Source organism: Catharus ustulatus, chromosome 10 (genome assembly GCF_009819885.2).
Source record: "Catharus ustulatus isolate bCatUst1 chromosome 10, bCatUst1.pri.v2, whole genome shotgun sequence".
Lineage (NCBI taxonomy): Eukaryota > Metazoa > Chordata > Aves > Passeriformes > Turdidae > Catharus > Catharus ustulatus.
In genome coordinates, this window is record NC_046230.1 from 4,559,860 (window position 1) to 4,573,440 (window position 13,581).

Below are 13,581 nucleotides of genomic sequence, written 5' to 3' on the forward strand. Positions count from 1 at the left end.
AACGGTGAGAGAGAAAGCATTTATTAAGACAAGTGAAATAGTTCTTTTTCCCTGGGATACACAACTGACAGCTGACCCACCCAACAGGTCTAAGTTCCCCTTCTGCTGCAGTGAAAAAATGCAGTTGGCAACCACAGGGAAACTCATTTGATTACTTGTTAATTGATGCATCTCTAGTCTATGCAGCTGCTGACAGAGTGATGAAAACCAGATTCCACCATGACCAGTTTAAGCCAACTGGGACACAGATTCATGGGAAAAGTCACACAGAGCACTGCAACAGCCCAAACCACACAGAGCTGAGCTGGTGGCAGCCCTGCTACTGTTCAGCAGCCTCACTTAGCACTGTGGGTGCCTCCTTAGCACTAATTTTCTCCTCCAGCCTTAATTACATCAGCTTAGTCATGAACTAATGTTACCCCTAAATATAGAGACCCGTTTCGCTTAAATTCAAGCAGCAAACTGCCAACCCTGCATGAGACAGTGGCTGTGAACATCACAGCCACAAAGAACCAGCACCAGGCCAGGGACACCACGAGTGCACAGCAAATCCCCTCCCCTTCCCAGGGAGCCAGAGGAGCTCACTGTCCAGTTCACTGTCAGTGGATGTAACTGGCTCTGAGAAGTGGTTTTGTCCCCCATACTCCTGTGTAAACACCTGTAGTGTTCTTAAGACACCTTAAGGGTGCCTTAAGGTTCTGGCAATGGATAGGCTGATATAGAACTGGTCTGGTCAGCAACCAACACTCTCCTGGAGCCTTTGATCTCTGCACATGAGAGCCAGTTCACCTTCTCTCCGTGCTCAATGCTGAGCTTTGGCACAACTCCAGGGTGTTCATTTGAGGCCACTTTGTTGAGCTTCCCATCTTTCCTGCTGGAAGCAGCTGCTTGGGCCTTCTTCCTGTGCAGAGATTTTGCTGGACTTTTCTGCTGCTTCCCGACGTTGCTGCTGACATCCCACAGCAAGACTTTCCCATCATTTCCTCCAGACAACAACCAGTACGCCTCTGGCATGAAGAGCACTTGTGAGACTCCCAAGCTGTGAGCCTGGAACTCCAGCTCACGTTCAAACCTGACCCCAGTGACTCGGAATATTCTGATTTTGCCATCCTGAGCTCCGCAGCCGAAGACGTTGCCGCAAGGGGCGACAGACAGGGAATGTGCCAGAGGGGGGTTGAAGAACTGCCCAGCTGACTGTGAGCTCTCTTCCTCCATGTCACACTCCTGCAGGTTCATGGTCCACAAGGGACGAGCTTTCTGCAGGTTCCACAGCATCACCTGGGGAAAAAAAATAGGATGAATCAGTAATTCGTGTGTTTTACTTCAAACTGGATCTTTAATAGTAAAATAAACAACCACACTTCTTGCCCCAGCAGAGCAAAGCTGTGCATGACTCTAAGAGGTGTAAGGCCTGTGGTGAGGAGTGGTTAATCTTGCCCTAATAAATGTAGCAAATCTTTCTGGCCTGCTTTCCAAACCCCCACCACTCTGCAGTCAATGATTCAGACCTTTAGACCACGAGAGACATGCAAACACTGCTCTAAAAGCTTTTGCATTCATCTCAGCAGTAGTAATCATGATATACTGCACATCAATTATTGAGGAGGAGGGACATGGAAACTCTAGCAGTGAACAGAGATCATTATCATTCTGGATTTCTGTCTCTGCTACTTGACCTAAAATAGTCACTTCCATGAACGTGTCTGAAAAATGGGACAGCAAAAAAGGCAAAGAGCAGTTGAGGCTGTGGTTTTTAAGCAGGCATATTTGTATTTATTTTTATATCCAGTGAGTAGATCTGGTTTGTGCTATGGAGTAGGGCATGCTTTACCTGCTGAGATGGGGCAGGTCATGCTTGTACACTTCCTCTTCCAATGCCCCCAGTAAAGAATCCTGTGTCTCTTGTACAGATTTATACTGAGCCAATTAAAAATCATGCTCTCAGGACTTTTGTAGGCTCTGAACTGACAATGAGCATTCTCAGGGCCAACAGACTGAAAAGCACAAGTCAGTCTAATGCAGCACTGGTGTACTGTTTGCTTCAAAAAGTTATTAATAAAAATATTCCTTCAGTAGTGATCACCAATAAGAAGTACACGAGTCTTTAAATTTAGCTCACAAAAGAGCCTGGCTCTGCATTTCTGGACTCCAAATCACAGTAAAACATCTGAAATACATTTCCTGTCACTTTACTGTGCTGCTGCACTAAAGCTACTTCCACAACAACTGTGATTTACTGCAAATCAGAGGGGCTGGGTGATGCTTACAGAAAATACTCTTGCTTTCATCACAGACAGCACTGCAACAACCTGATGAATCCATCAACTGCTGACAAGTTTTCTGCAAACTAAATATTTTCTGTCCTCATGGCATTTTCCCTGCTTCACTGGAACTGCTGAAAGAACTCCAGCAACCTAAATTTCAGCTCTTATCAGCCACAGCTTCCCAAGGGTTTGACAAGCCCAGAACATGTTTTGTGGGGCTCATAACTTGTCCAAAGGCATGGTGCAGCACAGGGCTTCAGAGTTCTGCAGCTAAGCTCCCCTTTGGGAAATGATGTATCTTAAATGCAGCCTCAATGCAGAATGATGCTCTTTTCACTGTACAAAAATGCATTAATGAAATCCTGTTTTGGGATACCGACTTTCACCTAAAAACCAACGTGCTGAGCTACAATAAATGAAACTAATTCTAAAAGTCACAAGAAATAATCAGCTCACTTGTGTCCAGTTGTACACAAATGTTTACAATTCTGACAAAAAGCTTCCAGCCACAAGCTTGTGTATCTGCATTTCAGGGACCAGAATTAAGCCAGCTGAGGAACTGAATGCTTACTCCTCCCAGACAGGACCTATCATCATGGCTTTAACACAGAAAAATACAGTTTATACTAAAGATCAGCATGTAATTGCTCTAATGGGTGTGAGATGTACTTTGGTTTCAAGAACAGGGGGTGAAACTGCTCAACGCTGTCACACAAACTTCACTTTGACACAGCTGGAACCACAGAAACCTTTGAGAAGTGACAGTTTTCATTTCAGGCTAAACCAGGAATGTGGTCAGACCTCAACCACTGGAAAGAAATTACTGAAAAATATCTGTTCTGGGTGGCCAACTCTGGACTTAACTCTCATAATTCTTCTCAGAATGCAAAATACAAAGTTTCCACTTGATGAGGATACAAAAGTTTAAAAGACATGGCTCCAAGATGCTAACAGAACAAAGCATAAATTATACTTGTCCTCACAGTGATGCATTCCCCTTGGAAAGATGCTTTTCTACCTGCCTGCCTCAAGCACTGTGCCTTTTCCTCACCATGCTTTGCATCTTATCTGCAGCCACAACTGATCCCTAGGGTCCGACAAAGAGGTAATGTGGCAGGAGTGAGCTTTGCAGTATTCTGATTTCCTCTCACCCCATTTACAATTTGAATTGTAAATGTTAAGGGGCAGAAGCTGCTGAGGAGAACACAGCACAAACAGCCCCAACACTTAGGTTTTGAGCCAAAACACTTCAGCATAGTGAGGGAGCTTTCCGGTGACTGCGGGCTGAACACCTTCACGCTCGGTGAAAGTCTGTGGCTGCCTCACCACACAGGTGGGTAATTACTGTTTCACTCCATTAATAACCGTGCACATCTATGCAAATCACCTGCATGTCCAGTCCACAGGAAACCAGGCTTTGAGGCCGCTGAGGTCGGAAGGCAACAGACGAGCAGATATTGGAGTGTCTCAAGGACCGGCTGACTTTCTCGCTTTCCAAGTCCACCACCTTTATGGCCCCCGAGTCATCGGCCGCCGCCAGGAAGCCGTCGGTGTCGTTCACCGAGAGGCAGTTGATCTCCTCCTCGTTCACATGGAAGCGCTGCAGGGGCTCCTGGAGGGAGCGGACATCCAGCACGCTGATGGTTTCCCCGTGGGAGGTGTACAGCGTGCTGGGCCGGCGGGCGGAGAACAGCACCGAGGTCACGTCCTCATCCTGCGGGAGCCGCAGCTGAGCCACGGGCGAGCCCGCCCCGTCCCAGAGCACCAGCTCGCCCCGCTCCGCGCCCGAGGCCACCAGCCCTTCGGCGCTCACGTTCAGGCACAGGACAGAGGAGGAGTGTCCGCCCTCCCATTTCACTGCCATGCTTCAGGGACACCCCTGAAAGAAAAAAAACAAGCCCCGGAATGAGGCGGTTGGCGGTCTCATTACAGCAGAAACTTAGCAAGCAACAATATCATCCCTGAACACTTGAAACTCCAGTGTCCAGTTAAAACTGGCACATGGACAGCTCAGTACCCAAAGTGGAGCCTTCGCTCCACGGTGCTGACCGGTCTTTTCCAACCTAAACGACACAAGAGTCTTTTTAAAAGAAGGACTGCTAATTTAAAACAGGTTGCAACACATTTAATTGCACACCCATGGCGCTCCCCAAGCTCAGCCCTCCCCGGTGTGACTGCCCACGGCAGCCTGTGTCACGGCACTGCTCAGGGAAGCACGTCAGCAGAAAGTGAGAGAAAGGAAAAAGGGTAGCACCAAAGTGTTGGAGAGGGACTGGGACAGTGCGAGGAAAAGGAGAGAGGCACACGTGGCTGGTGTGACAGGTCCGTGCATTTATTTAACTACTGAGCAATAAGCGGCTTGTTTCTGGTGCTTTTACCTTCTTTTCTTTTTTTCACCACGTTGTTTCCCATGTGATTTTTGTTGACCCAGATCTATAGAGCAGCCAGAGCCCATTCATTCCCTCAGGGGAACTTGGGCCCTCTCTGTGGTGTGTTTGATCGCCGAGACCCATCCCCTCCCCGCAGCTCGCGTCGGGGCACATTCGCGGCCGCGGGTCCCCGGGAGCCGCAGGTGAGAGAGGGGCCCCGTTCCCTGCCACCCCCCGGGCCCCGCGGCCGCTGGCTCCGACCGCCCTCCGCCCCGGCAGGCCTGGCCCTGGAGCCGCTCCCGGGGCCGTCCCGGAGGGTCCAGGAGGCGCGGGGCCCTCGGCGCTCACCTCAGCTCCCCTCGGCTCTGCCGCGCTCCGCTCGCCTCCCCGGGGCTCCGCTCGGCTCCGCCGCCCCCGCCCCTCGCCGCCCCCCGCGCCCGCCGCGCACGCGCGGGGCGGTGCCCGCGGCCGAGATGGCGGCGCCGCGCGCCCCCGCGCCCTGAGGCCTCGGGCGGTCCCGGCCACACCGGGCGGGCTGAGGGGAGCGCGGGGGGCGATGGCGGCGGGGCCCGGCCCCGGACCCGGCCCCGGGGCGGCCGCGGCGTCGTGGGGAGGGCCGGGCTGGCGGCTGCCGGGGCGGGTGTTGGAGCTGGTGTTCTCGTACCTGGAGCTGCGGGAGCTGCGGAGCTGCGCGCTGGTCTGCAAGCTGTGGCACCGCGTCCTGCACGGCGACGAGAACAGCGAGGTGTGGCGCAGCCTGGCCGCCCGCTGCCTGGCAGAGGAGGCCCTGCGCACCGACATCCTCTGCAACGTGCCCACCTACAAGGGCAAGGTGAGGCCGGGACCCCTACCCCGCCGGGACACCCCTGCACGGCCTCCCCCGGCGTTCGGGGACACCCCCACGGCCCTCCGGCCCAACCCGCCATTGGAGACGAGAGGGGCGGGAGGCCGGGAAACATGACAGGGCTTTATCTCCTAGAACCACAATGGTTTGGGTTGGAAGGGCAGGGACACCTCCCCCAGGCTGCTCCGTGCCCCGTCCATCTCCCCCACCCACCTTGTCTCGCCCAGGTCCGTGCCTTCCACCACGCCTTCAGCACCAACGACTGCTCGAGGAACGTGTACATCAAGAAGAACGGCTTCACGCTGCACCGCAACCCCATCGCGCAGAGCACGGACGGGGCGCGCACCAAGATCGGCTTCAGCGAGGGCCGGCACGCCTGGGAGGTGTGGTGGGAGGGCCCGCTGGGCACCGTGGCCGTCATCGGCATCGCCACCAAACGCGCGGCCATGCAGTGCCAGGGCTACGTGGCCCTGCTGGGCAGCGACGACCAGAGTTGGGGCTGGAACCTGGTGGACAATAACTTGCTGCATAACGGAGAGGTGAACGGCAGCTTCCCCCAGTGCAATAACGCGCCCAAATACCAGGTGAGAGGGCTTGGCGTGGGCCTGTCCTGGCTGCCTGCTGACTTGCTCCGAAGTGACCCTCAAAGGTCTCTTTGCAAATGATTCTACCTTATGAGCCTTTTCCCCCCTTCATTTACTGCTTCTGCAGGCTACACCTGTCTGGTGTTCAGTGCACCTGACCCTGGGTTGTTTGCACGCTTTAGTCTCAAACACTGAGTGTCAAACCTGTACTGTGCGTGTCTGCTTAGACATCGTGGTGCTTTTTGGGAATAAAACCTGAAAAGGCTGTTGTAGCTTTCTGAAGTAGCAACTTGCCCCACAGCAAGGTGGGTGTCTGAGGGCTTGTACCCCTTTGTTGTCTGGCAGGGTGAGCTGAAGTTAGTACTTAGGTGAGAGGCTTCCTGCAAAAACCTGCAGCAGTGCTGATTGCTGCTGCTTTGCTCACTGGCCACATACCTGTGGGTGACATCCCTTTTCTGAAATCTGATGTTCAGATAACTTCAGGGTATTAAAGAGCAGACCCAACCTTTTTGTCCTTACAGAAGTGCTTGTCTTGTTGTTCTTCCTGCTCACACAACTGCCTTTTCACTGCTGGATTTGCTTGTGTTACAACTTAAACTGGATCATTGTAATTTCCGTCTCCTATTCAGAGACTGGGTTAGAAGGGACTTTAAAAATAATCCAGTCTGACCCCCAGTGCTGTGGCTTTGTGCTGGCTTATGTTTCACTTGTGGGTGAAGATCTGTGTAGCGCCTTGCATCTGATATTCCTAAACTTTGTGTGAAAGTTCAAATCAGCGATGCTTGGGTGTATTTTGTGTTTGTTAAGACACATGCTGCAGTTATCTGCTCATAGAAAACGTGCTTACAGGGAGCACATGTATGCATTAGTGTTGGCTGGAAGAAATTCCCAGTGCTGGGGCTGGCTGGAGAAGAGTCAGGAGTTTGTGTGGTGCCTGCTGTGCTTGTGGCTGTTCTCTGGGACTTTCACTGATATCTGAAATAACGTGTGCTGCATAAATGCAGGGAGCTGTGAGCCTGCCTGGATCCAAGACTCCTGCTGTGGTCAATGTTGGTTTCACTTGTGTCTGTGTATGTGACTATATATATATTTAATTTTACATTTGGTACTGAAATTTCCTTTTACCATGGTGAGGGAGCACCTCTGTCAGCGACAGCACCTGCTTATTAATCTATTCTGGGATTTTTTTTGTAGGTGGCACTTGCCTTTCTTAAATCTGTAGTCTTTAAAAATGCTCCTCACAGAGCAGTTGCTTCTTAGTGATAGCAGCAGCTGAACACAGAGTTCAGGTAACTTGGAGCCCATTGCAAAGATTCCAAAGCTCTGCAGTATTTTCCTCTGAGAGCACCTGCTCATATGGTTCATATGGGAAGGGTCATCTTTATTATCATAAACAGGTGTTGTTTTATTATCATAAACAGGCTGTTCTGCAGCATAGGTACTCAGGATCATGGGGAAATTGAGAAATTCCCATCACAAGAGCAATCAATCGTGAGAGACAGGACAGCCCTGCTTTAAAATTCTCTGCTACATTACACTTTGCATTATTTTTGTTTCCATCTGAACATGCTGACTCTTTCTGTGTGTTATTTTTACTCCCCGTCCTGTCTCTGTTTCCAGATAGGTGAAAGGATTCGAGTTATCCTGGACATGGAAGACAAAACATTAGCGTTTGAGAGGGGCTATGAGTTCTTGGGAGTTGCCTTCAGAGGACTGCCAAAAGTTTGCCTGTATCCAGCAGTGTCTGCTGTGTATGGTAACACAGAAGTGACTTTGGTCTACCTGGGAAAGCCTCTGGATGGATGACGTGGATTGTTTCGTCGGGACGTCGAGATGTGGATGTTTGGGAGGAGAAATCTGCATGTTGGTTAGAGGGAAATGTGTATTAGAGGAAAAAAAACAACCAAAAGGTGTGGGTGTGTGTCCAAGAGCCATCGAGGCAACCACATGGGATTTGGAAAAGGAGGACCAGCCGTACTTCAGAAATTGTGTTACATTTCCTCTTTCTACCAGGCCAGAAAAATCCTCAGGGCTGCAGTTGATTGAGTGGGAAGCTGACACATGCATGTTGCAACAGATTTTATTGCTAAAATGGCAGTGTGACCTCAAACATTTAAGAAAGGACTTGATACAAAAATGCTTGAGGAAATTACCCTGGGATTTGTAAGTGGCGTGTTTTGTGAGAGACTCCCATTTCCAAACTGCTTGTTCCTTCCTTCCCTCCTTGGGGCCAGCGTGGGGGCTGGAGCAGAGAGGGGCTGCTGGGGGTATTTACAGTTTTTAGTGTCCTGAGAGGCACAGTCTGTGCAACTGCCCTTCTCTGGTATAACCATACAACACGTGTGCAGCTATTTTTAAGTGTATTTTAAGGATTGTATATAAAGAAAACGTTGAAAAGAAACAGTTAAAAGAAAGGGTTTGCTTTATTCTAACTGGGACAGAGTTTCTTAAAGGGAAAAAAAAATCACCCCCCTCCCTGGCACCAGAACACACACCTGGGACAGGTGTAGAGCCTTCATGTCAGTGCAGTTCTGTTGTAATGTGCTTTGGGATGCTCTTGTGGAGTGCGGTGCTACTTTGGGTTGTTTCCTGTGAAAGTTTCCTTGGCTTCAGTGACAGGTTTGTTCTCTGTAGGAAACAAAAACGTTTTCCCTGCGAGTTTTCTTTCAGCAGAACTCGTGCTCCCCTTGGGGAAGGAGGGCTGAGCACAGCACTGAGCTTGCCTTCCTCTCCAGTCAAAAATGCCACCTTTTCAAAGCATTCTCTCACTTGCTAATCACTGTTGTGAGATGTCTCAACTCAGCGTTGAAGGAGCATTGGGCTTCTGCAACCAGACCTTACTTTCAGCTTCAGTGGCTTTATAAAGCTTTAAGGCTTGCCTGAACCTTTTTTAACTGAATCCAATCCCCTTGTTGGTATGTTGGCACCCCAACATTCACCTGCCCAGGACTAGTAAAACTCTCACCAGCCCATTCATGGGGATTCTGGATCACATTCAGTGTTTGTGCTCTTCGCTGATTTTCTCAAAGCCATGTCCAGACCCCCCAGGTGTGTCTGTGTAGTGAAAGCTGCCAGGTGTAGTGGGGAGGGAATTCCTGGTGGAACCACTTTGCTGTGAGGCTGGAAGGTCTGTAGGGAGCCCTAGGATGGCCCTTTAGCAGGGCAGGAAGGCTGGGAGTCCCATGGCTGGCTCATGGACTCTGGTTTTGTGCTGGTTTGCATCTCCCAGAACTGCCTGGGCTGTTTCAGAGCTGCTTTTTGGAGATTGAGAAGGAAGTGTTTATACAACCTTTTTTTTTTTTTTTTTTAATTTGTGCTAGAGAATGTGAGTTTCTTGGTATCAGACACTGGCAATTCTCTGAGCATGGAAGAAAGAGGAATTCCTCTTGGGCTGTTGCTCATCCCCCTCCCTGTTCCTCAAGGAGGTGAGTGAGGCTTTGCCTTGGAGTGCTTTTGGCCAGGTAGATCACCAGGTTGTGCCCTGGAACTGTGTAAGTTGTTACCATTTAAAGGATTTAAAAGTATTTATTGTTTTGTTTGTTCATTGCTGAAAGGCAAATCAAGGTCTGTTCCTCTTGCTGCATCAGACAGAATGTGCTGTGAGCAGTGGAGGTTTTAGGTGGTGCTGAGAAGAGCCAAATAAAGGATGTGGGACAGGCATCCGAGTAGCTCCCGGACAAATCTGTTACAGGCATTGATTGTACTGGACTGTAAAGTGTCTGCAGAGCAGATCTGTGGGGCACAGAGTTGGGGATAAAGGAAACAAAACCCTGCCCAGTTTAGGAAAAGAAATAGTCCCCAGGATGATGTATTCTCAGTGCAGTCCTGAAAGATGCAACCTCTGTGGTTGTCCATGATCCAGTTAGAGGCAAGGAAACCCTGAGAATTCCAAGGAGTTTTAATCACAAATTAAGATGGATTCCCATTCTTCAGACTGCATCTTACCCTTTAAATAATTTCCCTCTGAATCAGAAACACTGAAAGTTGAACATTCCTTAGGGGTGGGTTTGGGTGGACTCACTTATGTAAGATTATAACTTATTCCTGAAGACCAATGCTGGCTGTACAAAATATTAAAATAAACTCTGCTATCATTCAGAAGGATCTGTCAGTGTGGATTGTTGGAATGGCATCTGCAGGATCCCACAGATGAGAAGAAAGGAGTTGCAGTTTGGTGCCCCAAGAGGACAGAAGCGTTGGGGCTGTGTGATCTGCTGTGTGACTGCTGGGAAAAAGAGTCTGAGTGGTTATGGAGGGCGTGGAAACTCAGGGATCTGATAGCTGTGCTTGGGAAATTGAAACAGGGATGCTCACTCATGGCTCTGGAAAGGCATTCCTGCCTGCTGGAGGGCTCTGGATTGGAGCTGGGGTGGTGTGGTCACTGTCCCCACTGCTGCTCTGAGGGGTCTCCTTCCCCTCAGCTTCCTGCTGCTTCCTTAGCTTTCCCTAGTCAATATTTCCCTATTTCCCTCTTCAATATTTCACCCTGCTTTTAGGAAAAAGTATTTTGAGCTCTGAGGCAAAACTGTCTGCACCAAGAGTTTGCTTTTAAGCAGTAAATCTTGGCTGGCACCTCCTTCAGGAGCAGAGAGGTTTGGTGCTGGCTGGCCAGGAAAGCAGAGTTGGTTTTTTAGCATGAGATACTCAGGGTCAGCTGAGCAGTTGTTTGGGGTGTTTTTCTGGCCCTGACAGGATTTAAGGACTTTGGTCAGAGGGAACATGAAGTGTTCACAGCCCCCGTAACAGAAATCAGTCAGATTAACAGGTCTTTGGCTTCAGAATCTGACAGGATTTTGGGATAAGTGAGCATTTTATCTGTCATTTTAATAAAATTCAGAATTCCCTGTGGTTTGAGTAGGGAGCTGAACAGTCAGTCCTCTGTGTCATATCTCTGAGGAGGTGAGGAGCTCGATGTGGTCACTGCTTTGGGGCCAGAGGCTGCTCCTGGCCTTGGTGGAGCCTTGTGCTGCTTGTGTGACTCCAGGCACTGCTGACACACCGATAAATCCAGATGGGGTGGGAAACTCTGCAAAATGCTTTTATCCCAGCTGAAAGGCTGCAGTGAGTATCCATTTTTGGGACATGTGCACCTCCCCTGGCAGGCCCTCAGTGCTGTCCCTCCTGGCCAGGTTTCAGGTGACAGAGCCAGGCAGGAGCAGATGGCCCCGGTGCTGTGGCTGTGCTCTTCCCTGCCTGCCTCGCAATGCGACAGCGACAAATCCAACTTTTCTCCCTGCTTATCTCTGATCTACATTTCTAAATTCCCTGAGCACACTGGGTGTGTTTCCAGATGGCTGCCTCTATTTTTTTTTTTGTCTCTTCCATTTTCGCTGGGTTGATGACAGCAGCGATGAGCTAAAATAACACTGGGCCTGATCATAGGCTGATCATGTAAAACTGGTTTTCTTCAAGTATTGGAGAGGTGAGCAGCCCTCAGTCATTCCTTAAGCTAGGTATTTCCATGTGAATGTTTCAGTTTTTACATGTTATAAATAGCTCTTATATGTGCAAGTGATTTTTTTTTCACTTATTTGCCTTGAAATCTGCAGATAGCAAACAGCATTATTGAAATTGCACTGAGATCCTTTCTGCACTTCAAAAGCAGGTTTTCAGGGGGCTGGCAGTGGCCATGCTTGACTCTGTGACAGTAACCCACCTTGTGCTAGAGTATGATTGAAAGAAAAAAATAATGAAGTAGTGGATGAACACAGATTTTCCTGCAGTGCTGCTGGACCTGCTAATTCATCCCTTAAGCAGGTTTTTTTCCTACTTCAGGATGATGCTGTGTGACTACTGAAGGAACTCTCCCATCTCCCCACGAGAGGGCAAAGCTGTGGGAGCCTTGGCTTGTGCTCAAACAATGCTGAGCACAATAAATGTTTTTAATATGGAACCTACTCCCTCAACAATTACTCCTGTTCTTTTCAAAAAACCAGACCACACTAAAAACCGTGCACAGAAATGGATGATGGACATAGAATTTTTTAAAGTTCACTCCTTCATTTGAACCCTGCATCCTGAAATAGGCGAGCAAATATTTTGCATTCCAAAAAATAATTTTTAATGACACCAAACTGAGCCAGAGCTCCAAGATCCTTAAAGGATTGAAAGGGATTTGAGAGGCTCAAACAAATGTCAGAGTTGCTGTTCAAGGTCCACTTTTTCCAAGACTTGCATTTATGATGAGGAAATAGTGATATCAGCAAAAGATTACTTCAAAAAAATCCATTGCAATTGAAAAAAAAATAAGAGCAATTGAAAGGGGATTTTGAAGTCAAACTCACTGTATGTTACAAGTGTTGTTCATTCTTCTGCAATTTTACCAATCAGGAATTGAATGGATTTTCCCTTCCTGCTTGCACTTGCAGGTGTGGTGTGAGCTACCTGCAGTGGTTTCATATCTGCTTGATTTATTTTGTCTTTTTAATCTGGAGCTTCTCTTGTTTAGGAGAACTCAGCCATATCCCATCACTTCTAAATAGCAATCTAAGAGAGTAAACTCTGCCAGCTCCAGTATGTGGCTTTGTAAGTGCTGGACAAACCTGCTGGTAGGGAAATGGATGTTGGCCAAATGGTTTTTTTGTGTTCAAAGACTGCAGGGGTGAACATTTTTCATGGAATCCCAGATTGGGTTGTCTGGAAAGGACTCATCCAGTTCCACCCCCTGTGATGGGCAGGGATTCCTTCCACTGGACCAGGCTGTACAGCTTTTGCCAAAATCACCTTTTGGGTTTCTTTGATGGCTTTTTGTTTGTTTTTCTGTGCTCAGGTGACACTTTCCTCACACCAGGTCCTCTGACATTGGGCACCTGACCCTTCTGCAAGGCCTTGTGCAAGAGCAGAGCTGGAGGGTGGGATCTTGCTTTGGAAGCAGCCAAAAGATTTTATCTCAGCTGCAGCTAAGGTTTTATTTATTTATTCCTGGGTAAATAATTGACATGAGCAGAACTGGATCAGAGTTGGAACATGAGAGGGACTCAGGAGGGTGTGCAGGATGGAAACCAGGTGGTTTTACCTGCTCACCTCACCTCACCCCACAGTGCTGTGCAGCTCTGGGATGTGACTGCTGGCAGTGTGAGCTGTTCTTCCTGGCAGGAGAAGTATGAGTATTGATCCATGTGTCTGGCTGAACGTCGCCCCTCCTGCACTCCTGTGCTGATTCAGGTCCCAGATTGAGGTGGAACTTTCAGTCTCTCCCAGGTGTGGCTGCAGGGATGGCATTTTGGAGACAATGATGTCACCTGTGTTACAGTGGTGTCACATGGTAGTTTGTTTTAAAAACCCACAGAAACATCCTGGCAGTTCTCCTGTTTTCTTATCCAACACCAAGGGATATGTCCTGAGTGCAAGAGTGTGCTCCAGCTCCCAACCCCAAAACCCACAGCCGGCTTTGTCCCTTGTCCCTCAGGGAGCGGGGATGCTGCACCCCATGGCTGAAAAACTGGGAAAAGAAGATTTTTGTAGCATGCATTGTGCCAGGCCAGGCTGTGGCACAGGGATGTTGGCTTTCTGGCCAGAGA

General features: G+C 49.1%; 2 protein-coding genes across 2 annotated transcripts; one reads left to right on the plus strand and one right to left on the minus strand.

The window, feature by feature from the left end:
- On the minus strand, positions 1-5,031 carry LOC117000899 (WD repeat-containing protein 53-like). The gene is made up of 3 exons (XM_033068972.1): positions 4,982-5,031; positions 3,652-4,143; positions 1-1,278 (listed from the first exon to the last, which is right to left on the minus strand). Exons 2-3 carry the CDS (start codon positions 4,126-4,128, stop codon positions 691-693), a joined length of 1,065 nt encoding a protein of 354 aa, XP_032924863.1. The 5' UTR covers positions 4,129-4,143; positions 4,982-5,031; the 3' UTR covers positions 1-690.
- Positions 5,032-5,089: 58 nt separating this feature from the next.
- LOC117000900 (F-box/SPRY domain-containing protein 1) lies at positions 5,090-8,462 on the plus strand. The gene is made up of 3 exons (XM_033068973.1): positions 5,090-5,465; positions 5,705-6,061; positions 7,682-8,462. Exons 1-3 carry the CDS (start codon positions 5,190-5,192, stop codon positions 7,865-7,867), a joined length of 819 nt encoding a protein of 272 aa, XP_032924864.1. The 5' UTR covers positions 5,090-5,189; the 3' UTR covers positions 7,868-8,462.
- Positions 8,463-13,581: the final 5,119 nt, after the last annotated feature.